At 30.6% G+C, this 16486-nt stretch overlaps 4 protein-coding genes across 4 annotated transcripts in view; all 4 read left to right on the top strand.

Moving 5' to 3' along the window:
* LOC135963646 (serine-rich adhesin for platelets-like) overlaps window positions 1-857 on the top strand; it is a 77445-nt gene extending 76588 nt beyond the window's left edge. The window contains exon 3 of the mRNA XM_065515582.1: window positions 35-857. Within this exon, the coding sequence (XP_065371654.1) occupies window positions 35-322 (288 nt within the window). The 3' untranslated portion in view covers window positions 323-857. The remainder of the gene's footprint in view (window positions 1-34) is intronic.
* A 238-nt stretch (window positions 858-1095) lies between these two features.
* On the top strand, window positions 1096-3197 carry Smug (Single-strand-selective monofunctional uracil-DNA glycosylase). The gene is made up of 3 exons (XM_065502142.1): window positions 1096-1405; window positions 1537-1766; window positions 2484-3197. The coding sequence occupies exons 1-3, from the start codon at window positions 1096-1098 to the stop codon at window positions 3018-3020; spliced, it is 1077 nt and encodes a 358-aa protein (XP_065358214.1). The 3' UTR covers window positions 3021-3197.
* A 2366-nt stretch (window positions 3198-5563) lies between these two features.
* On the top strand, window positions 5564-6250 carry Det (Deterin). The gene is made up of 2 exons (XM_065506206.1): window positions 5564-5957; window positions 6025-6250. The coding sequence occupies exons 1-2, from the start codon at window positions 5649-5651 to the stop codon at window positions 6172-6174; spliced, it is 459 nt and encodes a 152-aa protein (XP_065362278.1). The 5' UTR covers window positions 5564-5648; the 3' UTR covers window positions 6175-6250.
* Window positions 6251-7775: 1525 nt separating this feature from the next.
* On the top strand, window positions 7776-8424 carry LOC135955824 (tRNA-specific adenosine deaminase 2). The gene has a single exon (XM_065506194.1). It carries the CDS (start codon window positions 7831-7833, stop codon window positions 8314-8316), a length of 486 nt encoding a protein of 161 aa, XP_065362266.1. The 5' UTR covers window positions 7776-7830; the 3' UTR covers window positions 8317-8424.
* The last annotated feature ends 8062 nt before the right edge of the window (window positions 8425-16486 follow it).

Below are 16486 nucleotides of genomic sequence, written 5' to 3'. Positions count from 1 at the left end.
TAACTCTGTTTTAATTTTTTTTTAATTTGTTTAGATTCAAATTCGTTCAACTACACCCCTGTGTCCCAAAGACGGACACTTTGCCTTAAATAATGATGAATGCGCTCAGCTCTTTGTGAAATGTCAATTTTCAACCCAAACTCAACGCTTAGAAGGACAAATATTTAGATGTCCTAAAGGTTTCACCTATTGGTCAATAAGTCGCCGTTGCGAACGTACACAGAAATTGCAAAATTGTGCAACAACCAAGTATGATGTCTCATCATCGATACCAGTGGAATGGTCAAATATTGGCAATAGACGTAGAAATCTTAAAATTTAAATTATTAATGCCACCATACGCCCTCTTTCCCTCCTACTAAATACTTACTTAGACTTAGTTAGGCTTTAAGATTGTAATATTAAATAAAAGATTCGTTTGCTATGCTTGCAAAATATCGACATACGGACCTAATTTCTTTTTGGTTGTATTCCATTTCCCCACTTTCTTGCAGGCATAACAAATGATGGACTATAAGCAATATTTATTTTAGATTTAAACAAATACGTATTTTAATTCTAAGAAAAACTATTGGGTATCGGTGTTGGTTTTTTGATTTCTTTTAGAAAAGAGGAAAATGGTCGGATATTTTAAGTTAATTAAGTTAATTCCATATATTGCCAATTTCCGTTCATTTAGGTTGTAAGCAGTTTTTCTATTCTTATTTTAGGATATTTTTAAAAAGGTATTTTTTAATAACTAATTATTGAAATAAATTATTTAAAATATTATTACAATAAAATGCCATAAAAAGTATGTAGATTTAAGTAAACGAATGAAAATAAAAATTTAAATTTTGTATTAAATAAAAATAAAACGTTCTTTTACTGGGGAATTATCTGCAAACGCGTGAAAAACCGTTAAAATATTTTTGTAATATTTAAAAAATACACACCCTGTTGAAGCCAAATCGCTCTTGTTAGTCATTCCCATTGAATGTCACAAAACAGCTGACTATTGCTTTCCAAACAAAACAAATACATAAAAATAATAACAATAAACAAACTTTTTATTAAAAACGGATTTTTTAAATAATTGCCAAATTCAAAAGAAACATGTTAAAGAAAAAGTTGGTCAGAAGAGCAACAAACAAAGTTGTTACTAACGACATTAATTTGCAGGAGACAAACAATAATATCAAGGCATTAAAAACGTCACATTTATTTTCCACATCCTTGTGGCAACATGTCTATAATTTAGAATGTCAACTAAATGAAAACCTATGCCATTTCCAGCCTGGCCATGAAATAACACACATTTACAATCCCGTTGAATATGCAGCCCAACTGCACTGCGAATATCTGAAGCATTATTTAAAAGGAACTAAAAAGTTATTGTTTATTGGTATGAATCCGGGACACGATGGTATGGGGCAAACTGGGGTGAGTGATAAAAATGCTGCTGATGTACATACACAACTGAAAAATTGTTGAGGGCGAGTAGTTGCAAAATAAAATTACAGAAAGCATAAAATAATTGTGTTGTTTAAATGTTAGCCGAAAACAATCCATCTCTAGAACTATGGAGACAATTTCACAATTTAGAGACGGACTTAAATGAAAAACTTAGACATTTTCTACCAAATCCAGTAATATCTCATATTTATAATCCAGTTGAGTATGCCTCTGATATACATTGTGCTTATCTTAAAAAATATTTGAATGGACGGCAAAAATTATTGTTCATTGGTTTGAATCCAGGACCTAATGGTATGGTGCAGACAGGTGTAAGTAGTTAACAGAGTGTAAATTACAAATTATAACATGGACATTTTAATAACAAAAGTAGGATTGTCTGGTTTAGTAAATGGTAAATCGATTACGATTATGGTCGAAAATCGATTTTCAGGGTCTAAAAACGATTATTTCGTGATCCATCATATACTCCGATTTTTATGCTGAAGTCGGTTTTTGATAGCGATTAATCGAAATAGAAATAAAATTCCTGAATTTTTAGTATTGTCTACGTTTTTTGTTTTCATTAAAATTTGCAAAATATTAGCTTTTCATACCATTCACTAGTCTGGATGAATTTAAAAATAACTTTTAAACGCAGGCACATTGGAACAATTTGAATTTAAAATGTAACAAAAAAGTATTTGGTCAAAATTATATTTCATCAATTCAGAAAACATTAAGGTTGGCTACCGTCACTCCTAACATACCCTTTCAACTCAACTACCTTTACCTCTAAAATACCATTACCTTTTAATACCTTAACCAATATTCCCTATATTATTCCACAATTTGAATTATAAAACTACAAACTCTTTATTTCAACAATTGAGTTTAATGAAATCTACAACCTTTTAATCGTTTCGAATCGGTAGCCAGTCTTGGAAATCTTAATAGATCTTAAAAATGTTTTTGAATTGAAAAATGTTAATTGTCCATCTTATTTCCTCATATTTTGAGTTGAAGTTTAACGTTTTCATTTCTTTCAGATACCCTTTGGCAATATCACAACCGTAAAAAATATTATGGGACTTCGCGGTACAGTTGACAAACCGACCATAATTCATCCCAAGCGTCCTGTCGAGGGCTTGGCAAGTACACGTGAAGAACCAAGTGGCAAACGTCTATGGACTTTATTTCAGAAGTTATCAAAGGGATCTCTTGATACATTTTTTGAGCAGTGTTTTGTACACAACTTTTGCCCACTAGTGTTTTTTAACAGCAATGGTAACAATATCACACCAAGTGAATTAAAAGGTCCTTATAAGCAACAAATTCGCGATGAATGTTTACGCACCACTGAACAAATATTGCAAATAATACAACCAGAAATCATTGTAGCTATTGGGGCGTATGTGCATGATACTCTTAAAAAATCTGAATATTGTAAAAATAAACGTCTATTACGCCTGGCACACCCCAGTCCCAGATCGTTAAATAATAACAATTGGCCAGAGAAAGCAGAAAATTTTTTGAACGATGAGGATTTGCTAAAGTATTTGAGAAATGAATTATATGCAACTTGAAGCAATTTAATAGTTTTTGTAGTTTTCATTTTAAGTCATTTTAATTCTTACAATTTAATATGCAAATAAGCTGGACTTATTTTAAAATGTATGCATAACAAAAAAAAAAGAATTGAATTCATTTATATTTAATTTTTTATATGTACTATGTTTAAAAATAAAAACATTAAACTCGAATTGTACTAAATAGTTTAATTTATAATATTTGTAACGAATTAGTTTATATACGAATCGTTCGTTTAGAAATTCGCCAATTATAAAAACTGCTTGTAAATGACAAGTTAATTTTCGAGTTATTTTAATTTTTTATAGCTAATAAATTTCGTCCAAGAGATTATTATTATTTGGGGTATTCACATGGCCTGCTATTAGTCATATTGTCATAATGTCCTAATATATTACAATAGCTGTTGTTGTGTTTTAAACAAAAAAAAAAGAATTATTTTATGGCAAAACAATAAACAAGCTTCAAATAGTGTTATTTGTTTAGAACTTTTTTGTTTGAAACACAACAAAAATTTGTTTAAACTATCTAATATATTAGGACATTATGACAATATGACCAAATAGTAGACCGTGTGAATACCCCCCAATTATGTTTATTAGTATTATTAATACTTTGAAATATATATATTCATTTGTTTCAGATTTTACATTATTTGGTAATGAATTATATATATTTTTTCCCATGGATCGCTGTAGTCTGAAATCATCGGTATTTCTCAGACTATATGGTTGTGCTGGTGCTTTCCCTCTTTTCATTTTTCGTATAAATGTTTAACTCTAATCTGCTTTTTATATTTAGCCTATTTAGTGCGTTTAACATAATATGTATATATAATTGTGGCACCAAATCGTTACTCGATTCCGATTTACAGAATCTGATTTGATTTTAAAACGAATTCACATGATTTGGTGAACTGTAGGGATGCCAATCCCGAAAAGTTACGAGATTTTTGATATTTTAGGAAGATTACATTCCATTTCTAAAATCCCGAATCCCGGGATTTGTATAACCCAGCCTCGTTTATCATCCCTAGTGTTCTGTAAATCGAATCCACATTTTTTTCGATTACACAATACTGTTTCAATGTACAAAATCGTGAGATGTGCAGAACATGAATTTATCAATTATTCGTTTTTGGAAATCGCTTATATTTGAAATCACACGATTTACAGAACAGGGTTTTTTATATTTATTTATTATTTTTTTTTTCCAACAACCTAGCTTATTGGCCATAATCGGTTATAAATTTCTACTTTATTTATATTCGAAATTTATTTCGAAATTTTATTATCTACATTATATGAGCCACTCAAGATCAAAATAGGTATATTCGCCCATCACTTTAAAATTTGTATAAATGAAGATACGTCATTTACATTTTAGGTGCCAATATAAAACTAATTTGTAGAAGCTAGCAAACGAAATACTCTATAATTTGTATTACATATGTATATCATTAACAAATTAGAGTTGTTATAAAATATAGTTTGAAACAAATTAATTATATTTTACAGCGGTGCTGCCAGTTCATATTATAAAACGTTAAAAACTCGGCTTTAAGACAAATGAAATTTGGTACTCACATTTAATAGGACTACATATGTAGAACCAAACTACACAACTAAAAATAACATTCCCACGACAGCCGGTTCTTTTCCTTTGTGTGGTAGGTGGCTAACCCCTGTTCCGATTCTTCCCATTTTTGGTTAAACTTCGTGTCGTGATATAATTGATTCATATTTGAAAATAACTATTTACTTTCAAAAAATCCAATCTCGCCCATTTACAGCCAAACTCCGTATAGTGATAATATGATTCATACAAAGTTTAAATACATTACAATTATAATACTCCAGATATTCGAAATTAACTATTTACTTTGTATGAGAAGTGCCACGCCCACTAATACAATAACATTTTCACCCAGACTATGTATAATAGTAAGGGTGATATTAGGGCAAAATTTTAAGATTTCCACAATTATAGTTCTCCAGATATTCGAAAATAACTATTTAATCTCTATAGAACGTACCACGCCCCCTATTCCGATCAGTCCCATTTTTGGTTAGACTTCCTACACAGATAAGAAATTGGCTCGTATAAAGTTCGAAGACTTTCACAGAGATAGTTCACCAGATTTTACACAATTAAAATTAATGTGTTATATTTAATAAATAAAATAGGATAATAATTATAAACGAATTTGTTTGATTTTTTTCTCTGATCATTTAGTGGTGTCCCGTTTTGGAAATTTCAAAAGGTGGCCATTCTAGTTATAGTATGGATTATTAGCTTTCAAAAAGTATATTACAAATTGTGGTGGCCGAATTTTTACCTATGTGACAACGCACTGTGCAACGCCGACAATTTTTAATCTTTTACCGCCGTCGATAAAAATTCGTTGACAGACTTTTCTTTTTTTAAATGACACTTCATAACGTTGCCAACTTAAATGAATAAGGTTACAGAAAAAATTCAAACGCCAAACTGCAAACAACAACAATCAGACCGCGAAAGTGACGCCTATTAAAACGAAGTGTACAAATCAAAGTAAGCTGCGAGTTATTTATTACATTTTTGTGCAAATTGCTGTTTAAAAACGCTTCAAAATTGATAAAAAGATGAGTGAAATTACATCTGATAAATTTGACAAGTTTAAGGAAGTGTATCTCATGGAGCAGCATCGCATTGATAGTTTTGAAAAGTGGCCGTATGATGAAACTTCATCATGCAGTATTACAAAAATGGCTGAAGCTGGTTTCTATTGGACGGGTAACCGAAATAAAGAAGAAGACGATGCCGCTACATGTTTCGTCTGTAGCAAACAATTGCATGGTTGGGATCCCACCGATGATCCCTGGAAGGAACATATCAAACATGCACCTCAGTGTCAATTTGTTAAATATGGTCATAGAGAAAGTGAATTGACGGTAAGTACTCTTGTTTGTTTTTTATGTACAAGTAAATGCTAATTTATATTATTTTTTTTTTCTCAAGTTGGAAGAATTCTTAAATATACTCTCGGCTGTGCTTCGTAATAAATTGATGAAATGTATGAATGCTGTGAAGACTCGGTTTAGTGTTTTGTCCTCTGCGGAATTAGACAAGTATATAGCAGAAAAAAAAATCGGAAAGTGCATACATTAGCAATAATTTTTTTATCATAATCTTAGCATATAATGACATTTCTATATTGGTTTTAATAAAATATATAAAATGTGAACGCTTGTTTTGAAATATAGTGGTCGCTATTACAAATGTTGTAGGCAGCAGCTGTTTAAATGGCTATTTGTCAATGTAGCATTTTTTAAATCGACAAATATTGTGATTTATTTTGTACAAAGGTCTTCAACTGAGTAAAAAATCGCTTAAATATATGACTGAATTGCGGGATCTTTTTCCTATTCAAATTCAGTGTTAAAAATGGGAAAAAAAACTCCAGCGGATTTTTTTGTATTTTGATGTAGAAATTTGTTTTGCATTTAAAGATTTGAAATGTAATCATAGATATCACATCTGCCATATATCCGATTTCAACAAATTATATAACATTTGAAATACATTGACAAAAACTTTCAAAAGATATACAACCTTGAACACTGATATTTTTAAACTTGGGCATAAATAAACATCGTTGAAACAGCTTGCATTTTAATAATTTTTTTGTTGATAGCTCTCATAATTATAAACACTAAAATGTTATACGTTAATGTTATAAAGTCAAAATATATCAGGCCAATAATGAATAAAAATTCCCCGGCCGATGCCTGGCATAACAGAAAATTATGAAAATATAAAAAAAAATTATATAAATATAAACAGTTACTGGGATCTTGATTTGTTCTTAAATTATGTATATGACATTAATATTATTAATATCGGACAAACCGGTAAGGAGGTATTAACATATAACTCCTAAACTATAAGTGAGCAAAAAACGTGCATTGTTTTGTGCTTCACTTTTTACTGTTAAAAGTGCTACTCACGAAAATATAATTTAAAAAAATTGAACTATTCAGAGTAATAAATGAGGCCCTTAATTTTTTTACAATTAATAGACTTTCAGAATCTTAAGGTGTATAATGTTTAGAAGTGGACTATTAAAAAAATATGCGAAACTGCTTATTGACATACTCCGGAGTAGAGTATCCAAAACCGAAAACCGGTCAACCGGTTTTTTATCTTTGTAAACTCCACCGGTTTCGGTTTTTTGACATACCGGTTTTTGTAAGATGTTTAACCGGTTTTAATGAAATATATTTTCTAAAGCTCAATCAAACATATTTAAAAAAACTTTGATACAATTTTTAAAAATATTGAATTATTTTAAAGAAAATTGTAGCGTTTGACAATATTTCGTAAAATAAATAAAATAATTGTATAATGATAGAGCTTTAAAAATTAAAAAGTGCTAAATAAAAATTTAATATAAACCGGTTAACGGTTTTTGTCTTTAAAAAACCGAAACCGTTTAAACAGTTTTTTAAAAGACAATAGCCAAACCCGGTTTTTCAAAAACACACTTTCCGGTTTAACCGAAAAAGTGTGTTTTTGAATTTGCCGGTTTTTTCGACACTACTGCGGAGGTAAAAATCCAAACCCATTAATTTTAAAATACGATTTTGAAGATACTACTCCAAAAGTCAATTTACATTTGTATGAATTATTATTTCAACGCTTTTATAATTATTAAATTGTTGACAACATTTCCACAACTTGACATATTTTCTTTTTGTAAACAAAAACTATTGTTTAAATTTGTAAGACAAAATAAAATAAATTTAACCCAAACACACTTTAATCATGGCAGTTGATGACTTTATGGAAGAGGCATTTGCAGAAGCTCGCCAAGCTCTGGCCTCCGGCGAAGTTCCAGTGGGCTGTGTTTTCATATACAATGGTGCCATTATAGCTCGTGGTGGTAATCAAGTTAATGCAACTAAAAATGCCAGCCGCCATGCTGAATTCATCTGCATCGATCAGGTCTTGCAATACTGCTCATCAAATAAGTTGAAACATTCAGAAGTTTTTCCACACATTTCAGTCGTAGTAACAGTGGAGCCATGTATAATGTGTTCGGCGGCTTTGCATGATCTGAGAGTTAAAGAAATCGTTTATGGTTGTGCTAACGATCGTTTTGGTGGTAAGACAGTAGTTGATGTGCCACTAGTTGTGGGTCACCATTTGAATATTAAAGGTGGTTTGAGGGCCGACGAGGCCATGGAGTTGCTTAAAGATTTTTATAAGGGCGAAAATCCATCGGCGCCTATGGCAAAAAGTAAACGGTGATTTTAGTATAGGTACATAGTTATTATTTATATTATAAGTGAAGTAGTTTTATATACAATAAATAAAACGGGCATTTTCCTTTGATACTTTATAGACAACTAACTAAAATTTGTTTATTAAATTCAAATGTCTATAATAAAGAACTTTTCATCTACTTTCAAATAGACATATAGTGCCAAACTTAAGTATTGGCACAGGATGCTCATTGTACTTTAAGATCGATTTAAAGGCCATATTGTTGACATTTTTAATAAAAAAATATATTTATCAGATAGATTGATGAATTTCCTACAAAATACCACCAACTTTATTTCAACAATTTTGCAATATTATTTACTAATAATAAAAAGACGAAAAATTCCCCAATTCCGTCGAACAAAACTATTGGCACACTTAACCAGATTCTTCAAATTTTATCAATCTATCCACTTTTTGTTCATAGAAAATGCCATTTTATCTTCTTTTATTTAACAGTTTTCGTTTCTAAAACTGTTAATGTCAATTTGTAAAAAATTTGCACAATAATTATTAATTTTGATGAAAATATCTAACAAAAAAATGGAAACAACAGAATCTGAGCGCAAAATCATTTTTCACTTGCACAATCAAGGAAAATCGTATGCTGAGATTGTAGAGATTATGGAAAGGAGCCGTTTTACAATTCGGATTATCGCGCAACGTTTTAAGGGAGCATCAACAATTGAAAGTGCTAAACATACAGGTCGTCCTAGATACTTAAGTGAGCGTAAATGCTGCCATATAATCAAAAAGGTCATGTTATGTCCAAAAATATCTTTAACAGAGGTTGCTGCAGAGATTAAAGAAGAGTTTGGGAAAGAAGTTCACGCAGCAATAGCCAGAAGAATGCTCCAGAAGACAAACTATAGTTGTCGTATTGCTAGACTAAACCATTTATTTCATCTGTGAGCCGAAATAAGCGTTTAGAATATGCCGTTTAGGAATTTACATAAGCCACATGATTTTTAGCACCAAGTGCTACTCTCTGATGAAAGCAAAATTAATAATTTTCGCTCTGATGGCCGTCAAACGGTATGGAGAAAACCCAATAAAGAGCTGGAAAAACAAAATATTGCTTCAACAGTAAAACATGGTGCTGGAGAGGTAATTGTGTGGGGTTGTATGTCCGCTGCAGGGGTTGGAGAGCTGGTGTTCATTGACGAAATAATGGACAAAGTGAAATATATGGATACACCTCAGAAAAAGTGCAGAAAAGTTAATTTTACCATTTTCTTTCACTTTTCAAAATGACAATGACCCCAAAAATTCAGCCTATACTGGACGTATGTGGCTTTTATACAATATTTCGCATGCCCTACCACACCATCCACAATCTCCGGATCTCAACCCAATAGAGCATCTGTGGGAAGAGCTAGATAAGCGAGTGAAAAAGGAATTAGTTGAAGAAGGGCAAAGTATTGGGTCAGATATCACAAACAAGTTGGTGGATTCATGCCTAAGCTACTCGAGGCAGTTATAAAGCAAAAATCACTTGCAACTATATACTAAATTTTGCAATGTTGCTTCCTAAATCAAATGTTTTTTTAGCTTTTAATGAAGTGTGCCAATAATTTTGTTCATTGAAATGAAGTATTTTTTATGTTGTTTTGTTATTAATAAATAGTGGTATTAAATTGTTGAAATGAAGTAGGTAATATTTTATAGGAAATTCAACAGTCTATCTGGTAAAAATATTTTTTTATTAAAAATCTCTACAATAATGCCTCTAAATAGACCTTAAAGTACAATGGGCATCCTGTGCCAATACTTAAGTTCGGCACTGTATGTATGTACATTAGAGATATAACTATTGACAATTTTTGCAAATTGGCATAGCATAGTCGGATAGAGCATTAAAAAATATGAAAAACCACAGTATTATTTTTTCGCGGTTGTTAAAAAAGTTCACGCACCAAACGCAATAAAGTTTTTCATTGAATATTTTCAATTATTTCGAAATACAATATATTTTATTTTAATAACAACTGTATGTAATAAAATAATTTTTAAATAAGGGAAGTATTCGTCACACTTGCAAAAAAAAAATGAAATTATTTATATAATTTTTCAGTGAAAAAAAATTTGGTTTATTTTAGAAATTGCTGTTGGTGCGTGATGTTTTTGATTCCAAGTGACCTAAAAAAATGATTTTCATTACTTATACAACATTGGCCATCACGTGGTGGTATGTCAAAAATTTTGCCAAAATCAGTTATATCATATTTAGCATAGACCTTAGATAAATACACATAGATCTCTACGTATATTGCAAATAGGCAGTATCGTAGTTAAATGTAGAGCAAAATATTGGTCTTTTTGGAACAAAATATTGATATATCGTACTTTAAGATCCGACTGTAAATGCCAAATATATAAAGAAAATTGCAAAAAGCCAACCCCTACATTCAGCAAAAATACTTTATATGCATTAGGGAATGTACAGGTTTTTTTTTGAAATTTTTATTTTACTACAATCTAGTAAATTTGAATAAAACTTTTGATTTGCAAACTTTGTTTATCGTTGATTTTGATTATTTAAAGTTTCCTCGTAAATAGGAGAGTCTATTTGACCTAATAAATTCATAACGCCATCAAAAATTACAGGCGTAAGCCTCTATCTTTTAAAACAATAAACTTAATAAAAAATTTATAAAACAAAAAAAAATCAATAACAAAAACTACGTCATGTTTAATTTCATAATGCGAGTATGTACCCAATAAACCAAACGATATCATATAGGTGATATCTGATATTGTTTATCCAGAAAACAATGTTATCGTTTTCGGTATCATAATTTCCGCTGAAAACAATAGTAATATCGCCATGCATCAGTATTTATTACTAAAAATTATATTTTTTATCTGTTATACTCGATAATAAGACAAACTCCTGAAATAAAATTAATCATAGCCAATCATAGCATCATATTTTTCATCATAGACAACAACTAGATAGGTAACTGAGAGCCAAAAACCTAAGTCTGTTGTGAAAAACCTAATTCATGAGAATGTATTGCATGTATTTTGTTTCTGTATCACCCGTATGCGTGAAAAGAGAGTAATTGTTTTCCTCTCTCCTTCCGTTCTAAGCGTTTATTCTATGTTTTTCATCTTATTCAGATCACATGTACATATTTTGTTGCAAATATTTGAATTTTTCAAAGATTGCATACAGTTCAATACATACTCCAAAAAATTTAAAAAAGGTTAGCGTCATAGACAATAACTAGATAGGTAACTGAGAGCCAAAAACCTAAGTCTGTTGTGAAAAACCTAATTCATGAGAATGTATTGCATGTATTTTGTTATTGTATCACCCGTATGTGTGAAAAGAGAGTAATTTTTCAATATACATTACTCTCTCCTTCCGTTCTATGTGTTTATTCTATGGTTAGCGTATTACCCACAACTTAAATGATTTTCGGTTTGAAGTTTTTTTTTCAAATATTTATTTATTTATTTATTTTATTGAAAGCAAAATATTTGAAAACGTATAAACAATATTATCACAATAATAGTTTTCAATAAAAAAATGTAGTTAAATGCGTGGCAGTACTAGCAAGGTACAATTATTAGATAGTATGTTCTCAAATATATATTCCCTATAACGTCAAACAATAGGTGTGTTCGCGTACTTTCCAGTAAAAAATATCCAGTAACTTTATTTTAGAGAGTAAAAATAAATTAAGCTGAATTCACCCATGAGTTTCAGAAACATTTTTTGTTCGGAAAAATTTTTTTTTTATATGTAGTTTGACATTCTATTTTTGAGAGAGACTTCACTAAATATAAAAAAAAAATTGTTCCGAACAAAAAATGTTTCATGGGTGAATTCAGCTTTACTCTCAATCTAAGAAAATATCCAAAAAAGTACGCGAACAACAATTTGTAAAAATAAGTTGTATTTTATTATAAATCAATTTAAAACGTTTGTTTTTGGTTATTTTACTTCTTTTCTTTGCAAAACTTGTAAATTGTATTAATTTTCAACTTTTTAGTCCTGTTTACATTTGCAACCACATGTTTTAAACACAATTTTATGTTGATATTTTTTACTGGACAAAAAATGTCCAGTAAAAAATATCATGTTTTCTATCTACGAACTGTCACTTTTAACACTCTCTTGCTCTCTCGTTACAAGTTTTTAAAAGTAAACGAACGGAATCCCGTAACTTCCAGTGATAATTTGTACAAATTATTACAAATTATCATTTACGCGAACACAACTAATAGAAAATGAAAAATATGAAAGGAAATGTCTAAAAAAAAATAATTGAATTTTAATTTTTCTTACAAAAAAATTCAATTTCAACCATAAATTGATTTATAATTGAAGAAAGACTAATTTTTTAAATTATTGTATACTAATTTCAACAAATTAAAAAAAAGTTACGTAATTAAATATATACATAGTTTGACGCTTAGGGGTGAATATTGGAAACTCTCTCTAATAATTGTACCATGGTTAAATGAGTTATGTAGCAGCCTAGATTACATATCTTTATATTGAATTATTATTTTATTACTAAAACCTAAAATCATTTGCATTTCTTTATTATTTACAATTTTGTTAATTATATGTCATTATTATTGTTTACTTTCTTAAATTTAATTCATTATTTTATTCAATTATTACCAGTGACTACTTGTTTTGTTTTTATTTATGTACCGGACACCCTAACAATGTAACCATAATCATTTTGTAATCAATAATCATTAACCAAATATTCATCACTAAAAGAGTATTATTGATCATTCGCTCTCACACTCATTATTATTTGTACTGATTTGTTTTTGTATTATTTTCATTATTTATGTACTAGACGACTGTATGATTTGACTAAAATCAAATAAGGTCATTGCACATGCAAGTTATTATCATTCATGAACTAACGCTTGAATAATAAAGAACTTTTAAAATACAAAGCGGGTAGTTTGATTTAAACTAAAAATTAAAAAAATAATAAATTAATAATTGTTCTGTCGCAGGAAGACCTTAAGGCTACTGTGACTAACAAAACTACGGACGAACACTGGCTTCAGCCTTGTTTGACCTAGTTATAATTTAAATAAATTTTATAAAATAATAAAACCCCCTTAATAAAGTAAATGTACTTTATTACAACTGGCGCCCAACGTAAAATTCCAATAAATATTGGACAAATTTTTGCAAAATAAATTTAAAAAAAAAACAATTGGAAGAAGAACTTTATAGAAACCAAAAGCTGCAGTAGTTGTTGTTGTTGTCAACGATATTTGTTTCTTTGATTATCATCTGCCTGAAGTGTTGTTGCTATAAAACGGTGTTTTTTTCTCCAATTTTGCTACTTTTTTTAAATTCATCACAACTATAACTCTCTTCAAAAGTATATGCGTTGTTTTTACATCAGTCACGTTTGTTTAATAAATAATATTAAGAGATTTTTTTAAGAGAAAATTATCTCTAATAAGCATAAGATAAAGAGCGTGGTTAATTTGAAGGAGTTATAAGAAGGGTTTTCAGAAGGATGCCGAGATCAACTATGAATTCGATGAATATTGCTGAAATGCAAAAAACAAATAATGTTTCGACCCCTGTGGTTCCTACAAATTCTTCTATGAATAGGCAAACCAGTAGTACTAGCATTAAGCAAAGTTCTTCTGCTCCAAATGGAACCAACCCAACACCAACATCCGTTCCCAATGCTCCCATGAACATTAACTTGACAGAACGTCAATTTTCTGACCTCCTAGGCTCGCTACAAGTTCGTCAAGAGATTAAAACGACATTTAGCTCCTGTAGTGCCCGTTTTAATGGTGGCCGTAGTACGTCGAAAGTAGAAGATTTTATTGCAACAATTTTAGTATTCAAGGAAGCTGAACATATTTCTGACCAAATGGCCCTAATTAGTTTACCTTTATTGCTTGAAGGTTACGCATCGTCATGGTGGCAAGGTGTGAAGCATGAGGCTAACAATTTCGATGAAGCTATAGAACTCTTACGTACTGCCTTTGCTCCGCCTAAACCAGATTGGAGAATATTTGCGGAAATCTTTCAGGACAAACAGAAGTTGTCTGAGTCTATAGATAGCTTCATTTGCAGGAAAAGACGTCTATTTGCTCAGCTGAAAGAAAGACTTCCAGAAAGCACTAAAATTAACATGGTGTTTTCATTAATAAACATCCAAATACGAGAAAAAATTGCTCGCGAAAGCATAGAAACTTTCCAAGATTTGCTCTCGAAAGCTCGTGATGTCGAATTATTAAATAATGAAAACAATCCACAATCCTTCAAAAGATCCAGTGAGGTAAAAGACAATATCCAAGTAAAATGCTCTTTTTGTCGGAAGAAGAACCACACGGCTGATGTTTGCTACAAACGCCTAGAGATGGAGAAGAAGAAAAAACCCGAAGAAACCAAGATAAATTGCTATGGTTGTGGAGCTGTAGGTTTCTATAGGTCGAATTGCCCTACATGTAACTACAAAACGGTATTAGAAAGCCCAAAAGAAATGGATTTCCATAGCATCCAAACAAATATTGTGGGTCGAAATGTGCCAACTGTAGAAATTAATGTAAGTGGTCTAAAAGGTGAAGCTTACCTGGATACAGCTGCCAGAACCAGTATTGCTGGATATTTCCTGTACAAACAGCTGATAGAGAAAAAAGTTAAATTCCAGTCAGTCTTTGCGGAAATAACCCTAGCTGATGGAATATCTCGAAAAGAGAATGTGTATTCAACTATCGTTGACATTATTATTGGAAATCGCTTAAAGCGGATTCGTTTCATTTGCCTTCCAAAGGCCAAAGATAATAGAACCTTACTCGGCATTGACTTTTTGGAGCAAGCCGGTATTGTAATGGATCTAGCCCAAAGAACTTGGCATTATAAAGATGAACCTCTTAAGATATTTGAATTTAAATCAAAACCATCTAAGGTTAAAGATGCAGTTTATTTAAACCAAGCCAACATAAATGATGATAAACCAAGTTCATCCAACGTTTGCCAAATTAATAATTTTGTGTCCTGGTTTGAATCTAACAACAAAAATGATTCAGAAAATATACCAACTTTAAAATCAATTTACTCTCCACAAAATGACTATTCGCCAAGAGGAATCCTGAAGATTTTCGAAGATGCATTGCCACAAAACTTTGAGATGCCGAAGGAAAAGGACGATGATTTATTTCCCCCATTGAAGAAGAAGAGAACAAGTTCGCAGTCTCCTTTAATAAAAGCGTTTCCCATAAACGCCATCGATTTTAATATTTGTGAAAATGAAAAATCTAATTTAAATGTAAACGACAAAGAAAATTTAATAAAACTTTTGAAATCGTATAAATGTGTTTTTGAAAATATTAGCTCCCCTATTATAGGAATTAAACATAAAATTGATACAGGAAATCATTCACCTATAACTAACCCACCTTACAGAATTTCACCTACTATGAAAGAAAAATTAAAAATGGAACTAAACGACATGTTATCGAAAGGAATTATAGAAGAAAAGGAATCTCCCTGGTCCTTTCCGGTTGTTTTAATACCAAAAAAGGATAATTCAATACGCCTTTGCGTCGACTATCGTAGACTTAATACCATAACTGTAACCGATACTTACCCTTTACCCAGAATGGAAGATCTATTACATGCTGCCAAAACTACGCCTTATATGTCAACAATCGATTTAAAATCTGGATACTGGCAAATTGAAATGAATGAGGAAGATAAGTTAAAAACTGCATTTACTACTCCTTTTGGAATATATGTTTTCAACAGAATGCCTTTTGGACTCAAGAATGCTCCTGCAACATTTCAAAGAGTAATCGATAAGATAAAATCAAGCCTTCCAAATGTTCTTATTCTAGCATACTTAGATGATATTATTATTTGTTCTAAAGATTTCAATACTCACTTATCTGATCTAGATCTCATTCTAAATAAGCTAAAAGCAATTGGATTTCATCTAAATAAAGAAAAATGTTATTTTTGCAAGCCCAAGGTAAAATACTTAGGTCATATTTTAACAGTAAATGGAATTGAAATTGATCCTGAAAAGACAACAGCTATTTTGAAACGTCCAACTCCCAAAAATCTCAAACAACTTATATCATTCTTACAAACTTGTTCGTGGTTTAGACGATTTATACCAAATTTTGCGGAAATATCAAAACC

This window comes from Calliphora vicina, chromosome 1 (genome assembly GCF_958450345.1).
Source record: "Calliphora vicina chromosome 1, idCalVici1.1, whole genome shotgun sequence".
Lineage (NCBI taxonomy): Eukaryota > Metazoa > Arthropoda > Insecta > Diptera > Calliphoridae > Calliphora > Calliphora vicina.
The sequence above is the reverse complement of the archived record's forward strand: the minus strand, read 5'-3'. Positions and strand labels throughout refer to the sequence as shown.